General features: G+C 42.1%; 1 protein-coding gene across 8 annotated transcripts in view; it reads right to left on the bottom strand.

The window, feature by feature from the left end:
* LOC5565492 (kinesin-like protein unc-104) overlaps positions 1–16,840 on the bottom strand; it is a 129,939-nt gene that overhangs the window by 45,922 nt on the left and 67,177 nt on the right. For 6 of the 8 annotated variants that reach the window (XM_021854081.1, XM_021854079.1, XM_021854084.1 and 3 more), the window contains 4 exons: positions 5,681–5,912; positions 5,177–5,601; positions 4,804–5,059; positions 4,486–4,488 (listed from right to left, as the gene is read on the bottom strand). In XM_021854081.1, coding sequence (XP_021709773.1) covers positions 4,486–4,488; positions 4,804–5,059; positions 5,177–5,601; positions 5,681–5,863 — 867 coding nt within the window. In that variant the 5' untranslated portion in view covers positions 5,864–5,912. The remainder of the gene's footprint in view (positions 1–4,485; positions 4,489–4,803; positions 5,060–5,176; positions 5,602–5,680; positions 5,913–16,840) is intronic. The other 2 variants (XM_021854085.1, XM_021854082.1) reach the window with 1 other exon arrangement.

The following is a 16,840-nucleotide window of genomic DNA, read 5'->3' on the forward strand; positions in this document are numbered from 1 at the left end:
TAGGTCTATTATTGGACCAACACTCCTCTTGACGGTTGTTAGATATACCCTGTGGACGAGTTTCTGTTTGCGCACGAACGTTAGATTCCCTGAACCCGATGTTCCCTTCCGCCTGCCTGCCATCTTCCTCCAGGTTCATACCGGCCAACTGTTGTCTTACAACAGGAAAAGTTCCAGTTTGCGTCGGAAGAAAAACAGTTCTTATCGGCAAGTCACTGTTGTTCACGAAGGGAGTGCCAACGTTGGTCTTGGGAATAGCTGATGTGGCGCCATTGTATAGTCCTCTGGATTCTTCTTCAGTATTTACAGCTGGACGAACTGCTGACGTGGATTCCAAAGTTTTTCCCGCTGTCTGCTGTCCTGATATCTCCAGCCAATTCTCTACTTTCTCCCTCGAATCCGGAACACTTGTTATGCCGCTCGTAGCACTACTGCCACGTTCTGACATTTGCCGCACCAGTTTCACCTTCTCCTCCAACGATTGCTTCCTAATTGCCATCTGTTGCTTCCTATACTCCTGTTCTTCGGACATCTTCCGTTCCAAAAATGCCTTTTCGTCCGCAAGCTTCTGTGCCTCAAATGCCCTTTGCTTCTCTTGCAATTCCTGCTCATGCTTCAACCGCAAATCTTTCAACTCCTTCTCCGCCGCTAACTCCTCTTCCTGGATACGTTGCTGTTCCTCCAGGACCTTCAGCTCCATAGCCATACGTGCACGCACACTGGATGTAACGCTTTTTTCACCAACTGTCTTCTTTGACTTCCTAGACGTCTTACTACCTGCTGTAGACTTACCGCCCTTCTTAGACTCCTTCTCCGGTACTGCCAGCATCGACTGTCCGTTCGGTACCACATCGGACTTGGCTTGACCAGCAGAAACACCTTGGAGTTGCTCCGAAACCTCCGCAGATTTAGCTCTCAGCAGGGGTATACAGATGGAACAATACCACTCACGATTCTTGACGCCAGCATCCACTTTCGCGCACGAATAATGAAACCATTTCTGGCATGAATCACAAGCAACCATATCATCGACTGAATCCGGTCGATTGCAAGTGGCACAGCTCCTTTCGCTTTGTGAATCATCCATGCCGGCTCCTGCCATTGCTGCTCTGGAACGCTCCAGTGTGATAAATTTCTAAAGGTTTTGTTACAACTGATTTTCTTAGCGCCCCACAGAACTCGTAGTTGTTGTTTGGGAACTGCTTTAGCTAGAATTTTTATTGCAATTTAGGATTTTACAATTTATAGATAATTCAATAGTGTTACTCACAAATTTATCAGTTTTGCCGTACTATTCTCCTTTAGGTTTTATCAAATTTAGGTTAAGTAGAAAGCTGTACATAGGAACAAATTCATTTAGTTTACAAATTATCGTGATAATAAAGTATTTCACTTACTGTATAGTTTTCACTGTTCACCAGGACCAATTGTACATAATAGTAATAAATTTAGGAACAAATTGATAGATTTAAGAACTTAATTTGCATGAATTATAGAAATTTTAGACCTGCATGTGTTCAATACTGCAATAGATCTTTTTGTTCGATTGTGTATACATTTTCTTATCTTATCACTACTCTGCTGTAGAGGGTTCATTCCAGTCTGCCGACACATATGCCGACACGCCTTCGCTTCCCTGTGGTAAATCTTGATGATGTAGCGCCGGGGGGCTCTCGTCGTCACAGTATCCTTTGACAGATACGCGTATTTTGACCTCAACTCTAGTGGAATTAAATGGTATAGTACTAAATGCGGTTTTTTCATCTACTTATAGGTATTCAACAGCTCGAAGATTTATTATTATTTATTATGCCAAACGGTAATTATGCAAAACGACCATTATGCCAAATGACCTTATGACAAATGGCCTTATGCAAAACGACTTTATGCCAAACGGGGTACAATAAAAAAAATCTTTAAAAAGCGAATTTTCTACTAATCCTACTTTTCTAAACTTAGTTAATAAGTCTGCAACAAGAGACCTTCTATAAGCCTTGCATTTTAAGAAACTCATTGAAGAGTTTTGGTCAGTAAATTGCAGTGCAAGGAATTCATCACAGATCTTTCTAGGTTATTGACAAAAAATATAAGGAAATTAACTTATTATCTCATAATAAATCGATTCATCAATTATTTTGTATGCGTCGTCTTTATAGTTGTCCAGGTATCTCAGTAATCACTCTATGAAATTTCTCTTAAAATCTCTTCTGAAATTCTCCCAAAAATTCATCTAAGGATTCCATCAGAAAGTATAAAGGAAAACCTTAGAAGATTCGTCGAAATATATTCAAGAAATTATTTAGAAAACTGCTCCAATGAGTCATCTACGAGTAGTGAAGAAAATCTTCATCGTCTACTTTCAAAAATTCTTCTAGAGAATCTTGGAGAAATTCTTTCATATATTAGGAACAATTCAATAGGTTACCCAAGGAAGCTTAACAATGATCTTTCGACACGAATGCCACATTAATGGTAAAGTGTCGCAAATAAATAATAATAATAATAATTAACAATGATCTGTTCTAGTAGAACAATTTATCGAAGCATTCTTCTAGGTAGATTTACAAAATTCTTCTTCTTCCCCATCATCTTCTTCTTCTTGGCATTGCGTCCTCACTAGGACAGAGCCTGCTTCTCAGCTTAGTATTCAATGAGCACTTCCACAGTTATTAACTGAGAGCTTGCTTTGACGAAGCTGCCATTTTCGCATTCGTATATCGTGTGGCAGGTACGATGATACTAAATGCCCAGGGAAGTCAAGGAAATTTCCATTACGAAAAGATCCTGGACCAATCGGAAATCGAACCCAGACACATTCAGCATTGCGTTGCTTTGTAGCCGCGGACTCTTACCACTCGGCTAAGGAAGGCCCCCAATTATACACTCTATTAGTCCAGGTATTCTCCCAAGAAGAGCTATTCAAATTAAATTTCCAGAATACAACGGAACGAAATCAACATGATTGTTTCAAAGTATTACGTCGGGATAAATAGGATTTATTCAACTGCAAGGGTTGTTTCAACGCTAAATGCAAGTAAACATGATTTTTCAGCTCAAACGCTGCTCTAGAGGATGCTACCGAACTCTAGTGATGCTAAGGAGCATTATCAAGCCTGCCATCAAGTTATTATAAATTGCATTGCTAACTGTAATTGCAAAATCGCAAATAGAGGTGCGGGATTACATTGAATCGGTCTGTTGTCTTACTTATTCGGCATCTAATGCTGAAAAAGTGCGGTGAAGACACCAAATCTATTCGACGTAATCCCGCACCTTTAATCGTAATCCCGCACTTATTATGAGCGCTATGCGCTATACTAATTAATCCCATTTTCAGTGCGATCGATTATTTTGTTCTCTACAAATGACATCACCAAGTGCTACGCGGCGCACGATCCGGAAACCGCTGCTCTGGAGAATCTTTTGGACTAATATTGGTGTGTTTCTCTAGAAAATCTTGAAGAATTCCCTTATAATCATTGAAATCTCTCGTATTTTGGAGATTCCTTTTTTTACATTATAGAAAATTGTATAAGGACGAATTCCTGATCAATTATTTGCAGGAATACCTGCAGTAGGATGTCTAAGAAAAAATCAGTGTTCGAAATTTCAATAAAAGATATGCTCATTTATAGCCTTTTGTAGAACAAATCAAGATATTAAAATCAAATAAGGGTTTTGTCAGATAAATACATGAAAAATAATTTCCACAATATAAATTTCATCTGAAGCTCTGAAACATTATATGTTTTCATTTTGCAAACATAAGACATGGCCTACAATTGTTGATTTTTTTACACAACTAGATGCATTTTACGAGCAAAATGAAAAAAAAGCATAAAAAACGAACTAACACCCATTATCCACATTTTAGATTTTGATCCCACGTAATACTAAACTGTCCTAGCAGACAGTTATTTTAAGCAATATTTAGTTGCAGTGCATATGAAAGCGAAAGTACATCCTAAAACAGACTTTATACAAATCTTGCATAACACTCTAATAGGTACAGAAAATGTTAAGTTTTTAAACTTCTTACTAGTTTATAGTTACATTACATTTGTAGTAAAAAGACAAAACTTTTTGGCACTTTTTTAATTTCAACAGGTTTGAAAGGTAACCATTTGATATTTTTAACCTAATCATTTGTATAATATGCTCATTGTGTCTTACTGGCGAATTTTAGACAATTTGGCCGAAGAAAACGATTCCACAGTGAATCATGGGAGTGCTGGAGTTGGGTTTTACCCTATTTGTGAAGTTACTGAACAATATCTAGTAAGATTTTATGCAGGATTGTATAAAAATCGGATCGGATAATTGGAAGCAAGCTTGATCGGAGCAATTTCCGACAGGTTAAACCAATTGTGCTTATGGTCTGATGTTGCAATTACTAAGCCAACGTCCACATATGCTATACATGGACGACTACGAATTTTTAAGGCAAAGCGAGATAAAATGCGAATGTCACTTCCGGATACTTACCGACTGCAATTGACGCGTCGGAAGGATGTTTGATATTATGTGAGTTTATGTGATGATTGGTTAGTATTGTTAGAGTGGGAGCAAATTGCGAGCATAAAAAGTGAATAAATTTCGGAAAAAGTGGTTAAAACATGTGACTGTCGATAAACTGATTGTGTGATTAATGATTCGTAGAAATGTTGTGAAAAATAATGAAAATGTGATGAAAGTAGTGACGCTGTTTTAAATTATTCTCACTCAACGCCATACTGCGTATGGCAAATGAATACAAAATAAAACTATAAAATCTACATAACGGTAGCAGAGTTGACGACTCACCACTTCAGCAAGAGCGGAAATGACCTTGCCCAGAGTGGTCAAGCTCTTATTGATGTTAGCGCCTTCTTTGAGGCGTGTGCCCTTGGCACCGGTCGAGTCCGCCCGCTCGGAGCCGGCCAAATCGACCAAGCTGATTTTGGAGACTTTTTCCGTTTCCAGACTAGTCATCTTATCGACACGCCTTTGGGTAAAGAATATTGTAAACACAGCATGCGAACGAGAGCTCGTTTCATTCATATTGGTTGCAGCGACAGTTCTGTGTTACATCACCAAGGAAAAAAGGGCAGAAAAAGAAAGGGCAAATCACCATTAGTTTGATCAGCTCAGTTAGTCGGTTAATACAAATGGCCGCCGGCCGAAAATGATTAATTACCTTGCCTTGTTGCCCTCGTCGATTAGGTCGTGTATGTCCTGGTAGGACGTCACAGCTAATTTCGACAAATCTTCTACATACGGCCCAAGCAGGGGATGTTCACGCACCTTGAGATTTCCTTTGTTTTTCGGATTCAACAAATCCCGCACCCTTTCGCAATAGATCTCCATATAGGACACTTCGACGGAATATTTGAGATCAACGCCTTCGGTTTCCTGTATCCGACGGAAAAGGTCCTTGCAAATCATTGGGATGACACCCTCTTGACTTTCTTCTTGTTTTCCCATCATTGTGTAGGACTTTCCAGCACCCGTCTGACCATATGCAAATATACACACATTGTACCCATCGAAAGAGTGCTGGAGCATCTCTTCACCGATATCGGCATACACCATCGATTGAGTGGAAAACTCGGCATCCCGTGGCTGTTATCAGAAAATGAAGAAACTCTCATTAGTGTTCCATCTGTTCGGAAAACCCCAATTAGCACTAAATGAAACCTACATCATGTGACCAGTACGAGTAGTCGTAATTGAATCGTTTGATCGAGTCACTCGTGCCCGGTGGGACCTTTGGGTTTGTGATGCAGGTTGTGTTGCCGGACATTTCGATGATGCATTTTGACTCCCGGGAGATTTCACGGGAGTTGAAGGGTCGCACTCGGACCGCCACCTTTACGGACGACATGACGGCGAGAGGCCCCTCCTAGGCCCGGTAGGTCTACGCTTTTATCGAACTGGAATTACAAACAGAGAAAGAAAATGGATAGACCGAGATTAGTAAAACGATGGGATTTAATTGAATTTACTGATAAAGTTCCACGGAAGATCACGCTGCTCGACATTGGGATTAATTGAACTTGATGTTTTCCTTGTAAGATAATATATTTTTAGAAGAGAAGTGCTTTGGTATGCATTAGCGAATGATTGGATGGTTTGAGTCAAATAGGGAAACAAAATACCACCTACACATGAACGGATTATTACAGCGATTTGTTTTAATTTGTTCGTGTTTTCTAACATCTTTACAGCCAGTTATCCTATTCTACGTTGCCCATTTTCCTTTAGCAGTAATTTCTCAGCTAAGCTTTTTTAGGACACCTGACTGTGGTCACGTCATTTTTTTTTGCTTGGCAGGCAACAGAAACGAAATCTTTTCTTAGCTTTACATTGTTTACATTTAAAAATTTGTATTTATTTTAAAACTATGTTCGTTTAGGGAAGTTTTAAGGTAAGGGAATGCATTTATACAACAGAAAAAGAAAGGATTTTCGAGATTTCTTAAGATACTTAGACTACTAAGCTGATGAAGCTTGATGGGATGGTCATGTTATGTTCGGTGAAATTCAAACATTGCAACTTGGGGAAATCCAAACTCAAAGTTGGAAAAAAATGATAACTTTCACAATAGAAAGATCAAAAATGAGTATCATAGCTCTTTCGAAAGGAACTTTTCTCAGGAATCAATTGGTGATAGCTTAATTATAAATTATGGAATAAATCGTTTTAAGGAGAGTTGAGGCAGATATAGCCATAAAACTATAAGCTCCCACTACTTCCTATCAATGAGGCTAACAACAATCGATCATTTAGATCAATATCGTGTACCTAAACTATCGCATATCGTTTGGAAATGTTTGGAATTTGTGATATAAGAAGGTAAATTATTCACAATATTTTACATAAATTATATTCAATAACCATACATTTTGTACAAATTTCACTACTACTGGTTTGTACGAGCTATATTCATGATAATCTGTCTATTTTAGATTTTATTTTAATAAAAAAACACGTTGGAAACATTAAAAACAACGAAACTGCTTTAACATATGCCATTGTATATTTGGCCCCACAATCCCCTAAATTTCCACCTTTCTATCACGTTCTCTGTTAAACATTGTTTGATGGATTAGGAATGATAAAATTTATAGGAAATATTCTCCACAAAAAAAAACAGTTTTACACAAAACATGAAAATCTAGTCTTTCCAAGAAATCGGGGCAAAATGGTCACTATAGCTTATCCCAGAGCTGTCCCACGTAGGTACATGAAACTATCACCAATCGATTCCTGAAAAAAATTCCTTTCGAAAGAGCTACACGCAGCGAACTGGACTATCGAAATTCATACATTTTGCCTTATGAAAGATGGAACGATTATTGCAATACTAACGCATTATGTATCCTTTTAGCGTTATCTCATATCAAGGCGTCGATAGACGTGTGGTGTACGCACGAGCCTATCGATCGCCAGGTTTCTTGGTTCGATTCCAGGCTGCCGCGTAAAATATTTTTGTTTCCAAATTTTGGTTTCATAAGGCAAATTTATGAATTTCAACCCGATTTCTTGTGGCGCATTTTCATAAGGGATTCTTTATTCTTATGCTTATCGATAGTCCATTTGCCTGAGTATATGATACTCATTTTTAATCTGTCTATTGTGAAAGTTATATTTTTTTCCACCTTTGAATTCGGAGTTCCCCAATTGGTTGCATATAAAAATTCCTTTAAAAATACGAAATTTTTGAAATACTATAAGCCACACCTGAGCAGTGGGCAAGTGGGTAGCTAATGCTCTAAATTAGGTCTGCCCAACGTACGGCCCGCGAAGAGTTTGAAGAATCTTCTGATATCCGATCCGTTGCACCAACTAAAAATTTATAACATATCAAGACTTGTGTTGGTAGGTAAATGGCTGGGCATCAGGTATCAGAAGGCCGGCTCCAAAGGCACGTTCCCCACCAGTTGGGAGATTTGTGCCATCGCCATATTTGAGCCTATTTCATCATCTACCCGATGGGAGAGGAAAGGGAAGGGAAAGATGGGAGGAAATAGGAGTGGGGTCCCTTGAAGAGGGAAGATCGCATAAGCGAAATGAGAGCATGTAGCTCCATACCACAATGGGTTCGAACAGCGCCCTAAAAAGGGCACTGCAAAACGCATGAGCGTAAAGAGAGCCTATAGCTCATTACCACAGCGGGTTAAGAATAACAGGATGTCCTGAAGATTCAGGCTTCTGTATTCAGTTTCACTTAATAAGTGTTTACCAAGTAATTGGAATCGCATTTGCGCAAAAACTGGACAGTTACATATCAGGTGATACGAAGTTCCATAATCGGAGTCACAACTATCACACACAAATGAGTCAGCACGCTGAATATTTGCCATGTGATAGTTGAGTCGGCAGTGGCCTGTCAACGCTCTGACCAAGAGACTGCAATTCTGCTTTGACAGATTTGTTAAATACTTCGCCACCTTTGGAGATGGCTCAGTAATGTACAATTTTGTTTGACGACATGACTCCAAACTATTCCAATATTGCTTGTGCTGAGTTGCCGCCCAAGAGTTTATCTGAAGCTTCACCCAGCACTTCGAAATTGGAATAGCCGGCTCAGGGCCAATGAAGTCATGCGATGCTCCATCGCGAGCTAGCTCATCAGCCAATTCATTTCCAGCGATGGAAGAATGGCCAGGTACCCATACAAGGTTTACAGAGTTGACTGAATTCAGTTCCTCAATTTGAGTTCGACATGCGATAACAAGCTTCGACCTTGAGTTGGCCGAAGCGAGAGCTTTTATAGCAGCCTGACTATCTGAACAGAAGTATATGACTTTACCCATTACGCGCTGTTGAAGTGCTGATTGCACTCCACACATAAGAGCAAATATTTCCGCCTGAAAAACGGTGCAGTTTCTACCAAGTGAGTAAAACTGATTCAGCCTTAGCTCACGAGAATATACTCCTGCACCAGCTCTACCTTCAAGAAGGGAGCCATCAGTGTAACATACTATATTGTTTGATATACTTCTTTCCAAATAGCCAGACGTCCACTCTTCCCGTGAAGGGAATTGTGTGGTAAATGTCCTGTAAGGAAAGTGACAAGCAATTGTGAGATCACTTGGAGCAAGGACAATTTTGTCCCAATTCACAAAAAGTGGAAACAACGAAGTGTGTGTAGATCTACGATTCACTGGATTTTTCTCCAGTAGATCCAGTACCCATAAACGGTAAGAGCATGAAAGTGCTTCTTGTTTAAGATATATGTGTAGTGGCGCAACGTCGAAAAGGGCCTCGAGCGCTGCTGTGGGAGTTGTAGAGAACGCACCAGACATCGCCATCAAGCACATCCTTTGGAGATGGCCCAATTTTGATTGGATTGTTCTCACTTCGCCCTTTTGCCACCACACAAGACATCCATATGCCAATATTGGTCGAACAACTGTTGTGTAAATCCATTTGATATATTTGGGTTTGAGGCCCCAAGTTTTACCAAAGGTTCGCCGGCATTGACCGAAGGCCATGCAAGCTTTTTTGACTCTGAAATCAATGTGAGGTGTCCATGAAAGTTTGGAATCTAGAATGACTCCGACATACTTTACTTGATCAGTCACATTAATCTCAGTGCCAAAAAGACGTAAAGGTCGAATTCCATCGCGGTTTCGTCTTTCCGTAAAAAGAACAATAGATGTTTTATTCGGGTTAACCGAAAGGCCATATTGGCGACACCAACTCTCGACTACCTGAAGAGCACTTTGCATCAGGTCGAATAGGGTGCTTATGCACATACTAACTATCAGAGCTAGATAGTCGTCGGCAAATCCATAAGTTGGAAAACCGCAATTATTGAGTTGCCTCAATAGCGTATCTGCTACGAGATTCCACAAAAGTGGTGACAAGACTCCCCCTTGGGGGCATCCGCAAACACTCAATTTTCGAATCGCTGCTTGACGCAATGTCGAGAAGAGATGTCGGTTTTTGAGCATTTGATGAATCCAATTGGTAATCATTGTAGGTAGCCCATGGTTTCGTGCGGCATCCAATATGGCATCGAAAGACACGTTATCAAAGGCACCCTCAATATCCAAGAAAACACCCAAGCAGGATTGCTTCTGAGCGAATTCTTTCTCGATATCGTATACAACTTTGTGTAAAAGAGTCACAGTGGACTTTCCAGATTGGTAAGCATGTTGATTCACATGGAGAGGCATGTTTGCCAAATAAACATCACGGATGTGATGATCGATAATGCGTTCCAGACATTTCAGAAGAAAAGAGGTCAGACTGATTGGTCTAAAACTCTTCGCTTCCTCATACGACGCACGTCCTCCTTTTGGGATAAACTTTACAGTAATATCACGCCAGGATTTGGGAATGTACCCGGGAGCAAAACTGCTTACAAGTAGCTTTTTCAAAACATGTTTGATAGACTTAAATCCCTTTTGGAGCAGAACAGGATAAATCCCATCCGCTCCTGGAGATTTGGAAGGAGCAAAACTATTAAGTGCCCATTGATTCGATTCAGTAGTTACGATACTGCGAGCCGAGGCCAGAGACTCGTAACTACATGAAAAGACATTTGGTTCATCCATAGATGCTATGTCCACACATCCGGGGAAGTGTGTATTGAATAAACATTCTAAAACTTCTTCATCGGAAGAAGTAAAGTCACCATTAGGTAAGCGAATTTCGTTCACTTGGAAATCCTTAGACTTTGCAAGAATTTTGTTCAACCGACTGACTTCACTCAAACTGGAAACATTTGTACAAAGGTTTTTCCAGCCGAATCGTTCAGCAGAACGAAGAGCCTTCTTGTAAGCGAGCCGACTTGAACGACTCTGGTCCAGCTGAACGGCGTCTGTTCCAACTCCTTCTACATTGTTTCCTGAGTCTAGTCAGATCGGAATTCCACCATGGGGTCCCTCTTGTAGTATTTACAGACCGCAGAGGACATGCTTCTTCAAAAGCTTCCATAATGTAGGATGTTGTAGTATCAACGGCATCATCCAGATCACTTGGATTTTCAATGGATGGAGAATATCCATGAAATTTGGTCGCAACCAATTCAATATAGAGTTCCCAGTTTGTTGACCGGGGATTCCTAAAACGCAAAGTCTGCGCAGTTACATTTGAATGTTCAAAGAAGATGTAGCGATGATCAGATAATGATTCCTCATCTGATACATGCCAATTCGTCAACTCGTGACTGATTCTTTTCGAGCAGAGCGTTATGTCTAACACTTCTTATCTATTAGAAACCATGAAGGTTGGGCGATTGCCTATGTTAAGTAATCCAAGGTCTGTACTACTTAAGTATTCCATCAGACTGGAGCCTCTCAAATTGATATCCGAGCTGCCCCAGATGATGTGATGAGCATTGGCATCACTGCCCACAATCAGCGGAAGGCCTTTTGTTACGCAGTGTACGACAACTCGTTTGAAGTCACCGTTGGGGATGATTCATCATGTGGTAAATATACCGAACAATAGACGTATTTCCTGTTGAGGTCACCAACAGAAACATCGATTTTGACAGCACATACATCTCTGGTAGTTAACTCAGAAATGAGTGTAGCAACAATTGCATTATTAACGAGCACGCATGCGAAGGGCATGGAGCGCGAGTTTGCCATTTCAAGTTTGCTAAACGTAGCAAAAACTGGGTCCACAAGGTTACCTAGATAGAAGTTCCCTCTACGAAAGTAGGGTTCTTGAACTAGCGCCACTTGGGCTGCACCATTTTGCATGAGTCTGCAAAGATTGATCGTTGCTGTTCTTTTATGCTGAAGATTGATCTGAGCTAACCTAACCGTAGCCACTACCCAAACTAGGCAGGATTAAGCTTTTTGCAATCTCAGCACGAAAAAGACCAGCAACGAAAAAACCAGATCGGTATCTATTTAAAGTCGCCAAAGACGAAAGAGCACAGAATACACTGTGTAAAACGCATAATGCGAATCCATATAGGTGATAATTTAAATTAAATGTCAACATATTCATAATCCCACCCTTATTAAGCCTCAGGATAGAGACTGAAGAAGGGCAGCCGATTATCTCGGAGAAACACAAGGTCACCTGCACCATTGCTCCGGGTAGCACAGGAAGGACTCAATACTGTGGAGGGCGCCCTGGTACCCCACAGGCTGCGTTAGCGGTTAGGTTATATTTAGACCCCCCTAACCATTCATTCCTAGGCACGGTACGCATCACACCATAAATTAGGGGTCACCTGTGAGGTGGACTTTTACCACCGGAACAGGCAGTCCGTAGTGTTAATTCTTAGCCAGTTGAAACAACCGCTACCGACACTACGCGGCTATCTAGGCTGCTCGGGAAAAGGAGGTTAATATTGATGATTAACTCCTGACGTGCCCAAGCAGCCGCCAAATGGCTAAATGGTAAATGGCTAAATGGTAAATGGCTGGGCATGGCGTTCTATTGGTACCTCGCCTTCCTGAAGGAATAAATTAGACCCCTATGTGCGGTCCAGCAACTCTTATCCCTACCTCCTCGCGGTACTGGCCGGGGTACGAGCAACCATATGGAAGATCAGGTAACCAACACCGGTGGGAAGCCCCCTCTGCGAAGAGGGGGGGGGGGGCTTGCTTTTGCTTCTGCAAACTTCAAGCATCTGTACTCCATGTTAGAAGCGTTTCGCAACAGCGTCTGTTCGTCATGTCAGGGGCGGCTGATCATCGTCCTAGTTCCAGAGAAGGATTCTAAGTTAGGAAGGACAATCGGCAAAGACCACAGCGACGTAAAGCGATTAGCGATTGGAATCTGTAATTGTAACTGTAAATCTCTCAACTTTATCGGGAGCACACGCATACTCGCCGAAGTGCTGAAGGAGAGCAGATTCGGCATCGTAGCGCTGCATGATGTGTGTTGGAAGGGATCAATGGTGTGAACGTTTAGTGGTAACCATACCATCTACCAGAGCTGCGGCAACACACACGAGCTGGGAACAGCTTTTATAGTGATCGCGCTTATGCAAAGGCGCGTGATCGGGTGGTGGCCTATCAATGAGAGAAAGTGCAAGTTGAGGCTCAAAGGTCTGTTTTTCAACTTCAGCATAATAAACGTGCACAGCCCTCACTCCGGAAGCACTAATGATGGTAAAGACGCTTTTTACGCGCAGCTCATACGCGAGTACGACTGCCGTCCAAGCCACGACGTCAAAACCATTATAGGAAACTAAACGCTCAGGTTGGCCAGGAGGAGGAATTCTGACCGACTATTGGAAAGTTCAGCGCCCACCGGCTGACGAACGAAAACGGACTACGACTAATTGATTTTGCCGCCTTTACGAATATGGCCATTCATATCACCTACTTCCAGCACAGCCTTCCATACCGATACACCTGGAGATCACCACAGCAGACAGAATCACAAATAGACCACGTTCTGATTGATGGACGGCACTTTTCCGACATTATCGACGTCAGGACCTATCGTGGCGCTCACATCGACTCTGATCACTATCTAGTGATGGTTAAACTGCGCCTAAAACTCTCCGTCGTTAACAACGTACGGTACTGACGGCCGCCCCAGTATGACCTAGAGCGGCTGAAGCAACCGGATATCGCAGCTGCATACGCGCAGCACCTCGAAGTTGCATTACCGGAAGAGGGTGGCCCTTTCGAGGACTGCCGGAGAACAGTAAAGGCAGCCATCAATAATGCAGCTAAGAGCAACGTTGGGTACGTGGTACGGAGTCGACGGAACGATTGGTTCGACGACGAATGTAGGCAGATTTTGGAGGAGAAGAACGAAGCGCGGGCGGTCATGCTGCAGCAAGGGACCCGGCATAACGTGGAACGTTATAGACGGAAACGGCAACAGCAGACCTGCCTCTTTCGGGAGAAAAAACTCCGCCTGGAGGAGACGGAATGTGAGGAGATGGAACAGCTGTGCCGGTCTCAAGAAACACGTAAGTTCTATCAGAAGCTCAACGCATCCCGCAACGGCTACGTGCCGCGAGCCGAGATGTGCAGGTGATATTGATGGACGAGCGTGAGGTGATCTAAAGGTGGAAGCAGCACTTCGACGAACACCTGAATGGCGCTGAGAGCACAGGCAATGTAGGACGGGACAACGGATGAAATGTCTTCGTCAGTACTGCGGACGATGGAAACCAACCAGCCCCACTTTGAGGAAGGCTAAGGATGCCATTCACCAGCTCAAGAACAATAAAGCTGGTGGTGAGGATGGTATCGGAGCTGAACTCATAAAGATGGGCACGGAGAGGCTTCTCATTTGTCTGCACCGGCTGCTAGGCATAATCAGGGAAACAAAACAGCTACCGGAGGAGTGGAAGGAAGGAGTAATAAAGGCGGCAAGTTATTTTGTGAGAACTTTCGAGCGATCACCATTCTAAATGTGGCCTACAAATTATTATCCCAGATCATCTTCCGTCGTCTGTCACCTGTAGTAAACGAGTTCGTGGGAAGTTATCAATCCGGCTTCGGCCGATCGGCAACGGACCAGATCTTTACTGTACAGCAAATTCTTCAAAAATGTCGAGAATACCAGGTCCCAAAGCATCACCTTTTCATCTATTTCAAAGCGACATGACCGCGTAGAGAACAGCTTTCCCGGGAAGCATACGAGACTGATAAGAGCGACAAAGGTGAGGAAAATTGTGTGAAGGTTTCAGGCGAATATTCCATTTCGTTTGGATCCCGCCGGGGACTACGGCAAGGTAATGAACTTTCATGCCTGTTGTTCAATATTCCGCTAGAAGGTGTTATGCGGAGACCCGGACATAACAGCCGGGGTACAATTTTTACGAGATTCGGTCAATTTGTTTGCTTCGCGGATGATATGGACATTGTCAACCGAACATTTGAAAAGGTGGAAGACCTGTACACACACGCGAGGTAGCAAAAGTTGGACTTGTGGTGAACGCGACCAAGACAAAGTATGCTAGCTGGTGAGGCCAAGCGCGACAGGGCTCGCTAGGTAGCAGTGTTACGACAGACGGGGATACGTTCGAGGTGGACGACGAGTTCGTCTCCCTTGGATCCTCGCTGACGGCGGAGGATAACGTAAGCCGTGAAATACGGAGGCGCAACATCAGTGGAAGTCGGGCCTACTATGGCCTCCACAAGAAGCTGTGGTCAAAAATTCTCACACCCTCACCAAATGTACCATGTACAACAAAACGCTCATAAAGCCGGTAGTCCTCTACGGGCATGAAACGTGGACGATGCTTGTGGAGGAATTGCAAGCACTAATTCTAATATTGGAACGTCGAGTGCTTAGGACGATCTTTGGCGATGCGCAGGAAAAAGGTGTGTGGCGGCGAAGGATGAACCACGAGCTCGGCCAACTCTACGGCGGACCCAGTATCCAGAAGGTGGTCAAAGCTGGAAGGATACGATGGGCAGGACATGTTGCAAGAGCGCCGGACAGCAACATTTCAAAGATGGTGTTCGTTTCGAACCCGATTGGAACAAGAAGGCGTGGGGCGCAACGAGCTAGGTGGATTGACCAGATGCACCAGGACCTGGAGATCGTGGGTCGAAGTCGAGGATGGAGAGAGGCGACCATGAACCGAGTGAACTGGCGATATTTTGTTGGCGAGGTTTTATCAAGTTGAGAAATTGTAAAAGGTTTGCAGAAATTCGCGGAACAATTTTCATTTTTTTTTAGTGAGCTTATTCAAGCGATAATTACAAGGAATGTTGGTGGTGTTCAACATAAACCTTCCTGAATTTCTGTAGAAATTTGAGAAAAACTTTATTGGAAAACCTTTACTAATTTACTGATTGATCCTCTCCTTGGAATCCTGATGAGTCTCTGGAGAAATAACTGAGAAATTTACGGGGATCCTGTAGAAATCAGCAAAAAAGTAAGTTCAAACAATTTCAGAAATCCACAAATTTGTGAAAATTCTCAAAATAAAAACAAAATCTTAGAGATTTAAAGACAAAGACTCTAATGGGTTATTCCTAATGAAAAGTTTTTGAATGGGTTTTATTTCATTGGAATTTAAACATATTTACATAGGAAGTTGTTTCCCATGAAAATTATAATCAATATAGGGAAAGTGTATCAGTTATGGCCATAGTGGTTCCCTATTTGGCCATATGCAAAATTTGGATAACTTTTACATTTTTAATCTATTTGAATGTTTTAACATCAAGATTTGTCCTTTATTTTACTGCTAAAATACAAAAGATTTTTCAAAATGTGAAGGAATTCAAGTTATCACGAATGGCGAAATAGGGAACCACTATGGCCATAACTGGTACACCTACCCTAATATAAGTTATATTATATAACTATCTATATACATAAAAATGGAGTGGTGTTTTTATGTCGCGAAATAGTTGTTGAACGGATCAACGGATTAACGTAAGTTTTTTACTGTTGCACTCGACAAGGGATGCGACATGTTCGTGTGAGGAAAAAGTTCGGGAAGGTCTCCAGAACAGTCGAGAGTACGGGAGAAGATCAATGTGTCACTTTGTATGGGGGATTACATGATGTTTTACAACAGCCTACTTGATGGCAAGCCGAAGTTTGCCGGAATCACTTGTTTTCAATAGATGCGAACAACGAATTTTATGAGAAAAATGCATTCATGACGGATATTACATAACTGAAATCGGAATACATTCGGCCCCTCCGGCCGAACCATGACCAGTGGTGTTTCAAGAAATGAACGTCAGGAAATCTCCAATAACACACGCGCAAAAATGGCCAATTAGGCAGCATCCATTTATTACGTAACGCTAAAATTTGAAATTTTTGACCAACTCCCGCCCCCCCTCCGTAACGCTTTTTGTATGAAAAATTTAAAAAAATTGTATGAGCCGTAACGCTTGAGCATACTCCCCCCCTCCCCCTAGAGCGTTACGTAATTTGTGGATGCCGCCTT

This window comes from Aedes aegypti, chromosome 3 (genome assembly GCF_002204515.2).
Source record: "Aedes aegypti strain LVP_AGWG chromosome 3, AaegL5.0 Primary Assembly, whole genome shotgun sequence".
NCBI lineage: Eukaryota > Metazoa > Arthropoda > Insecta > Diptera > Culicidae > Aedes > Aedes aegypti.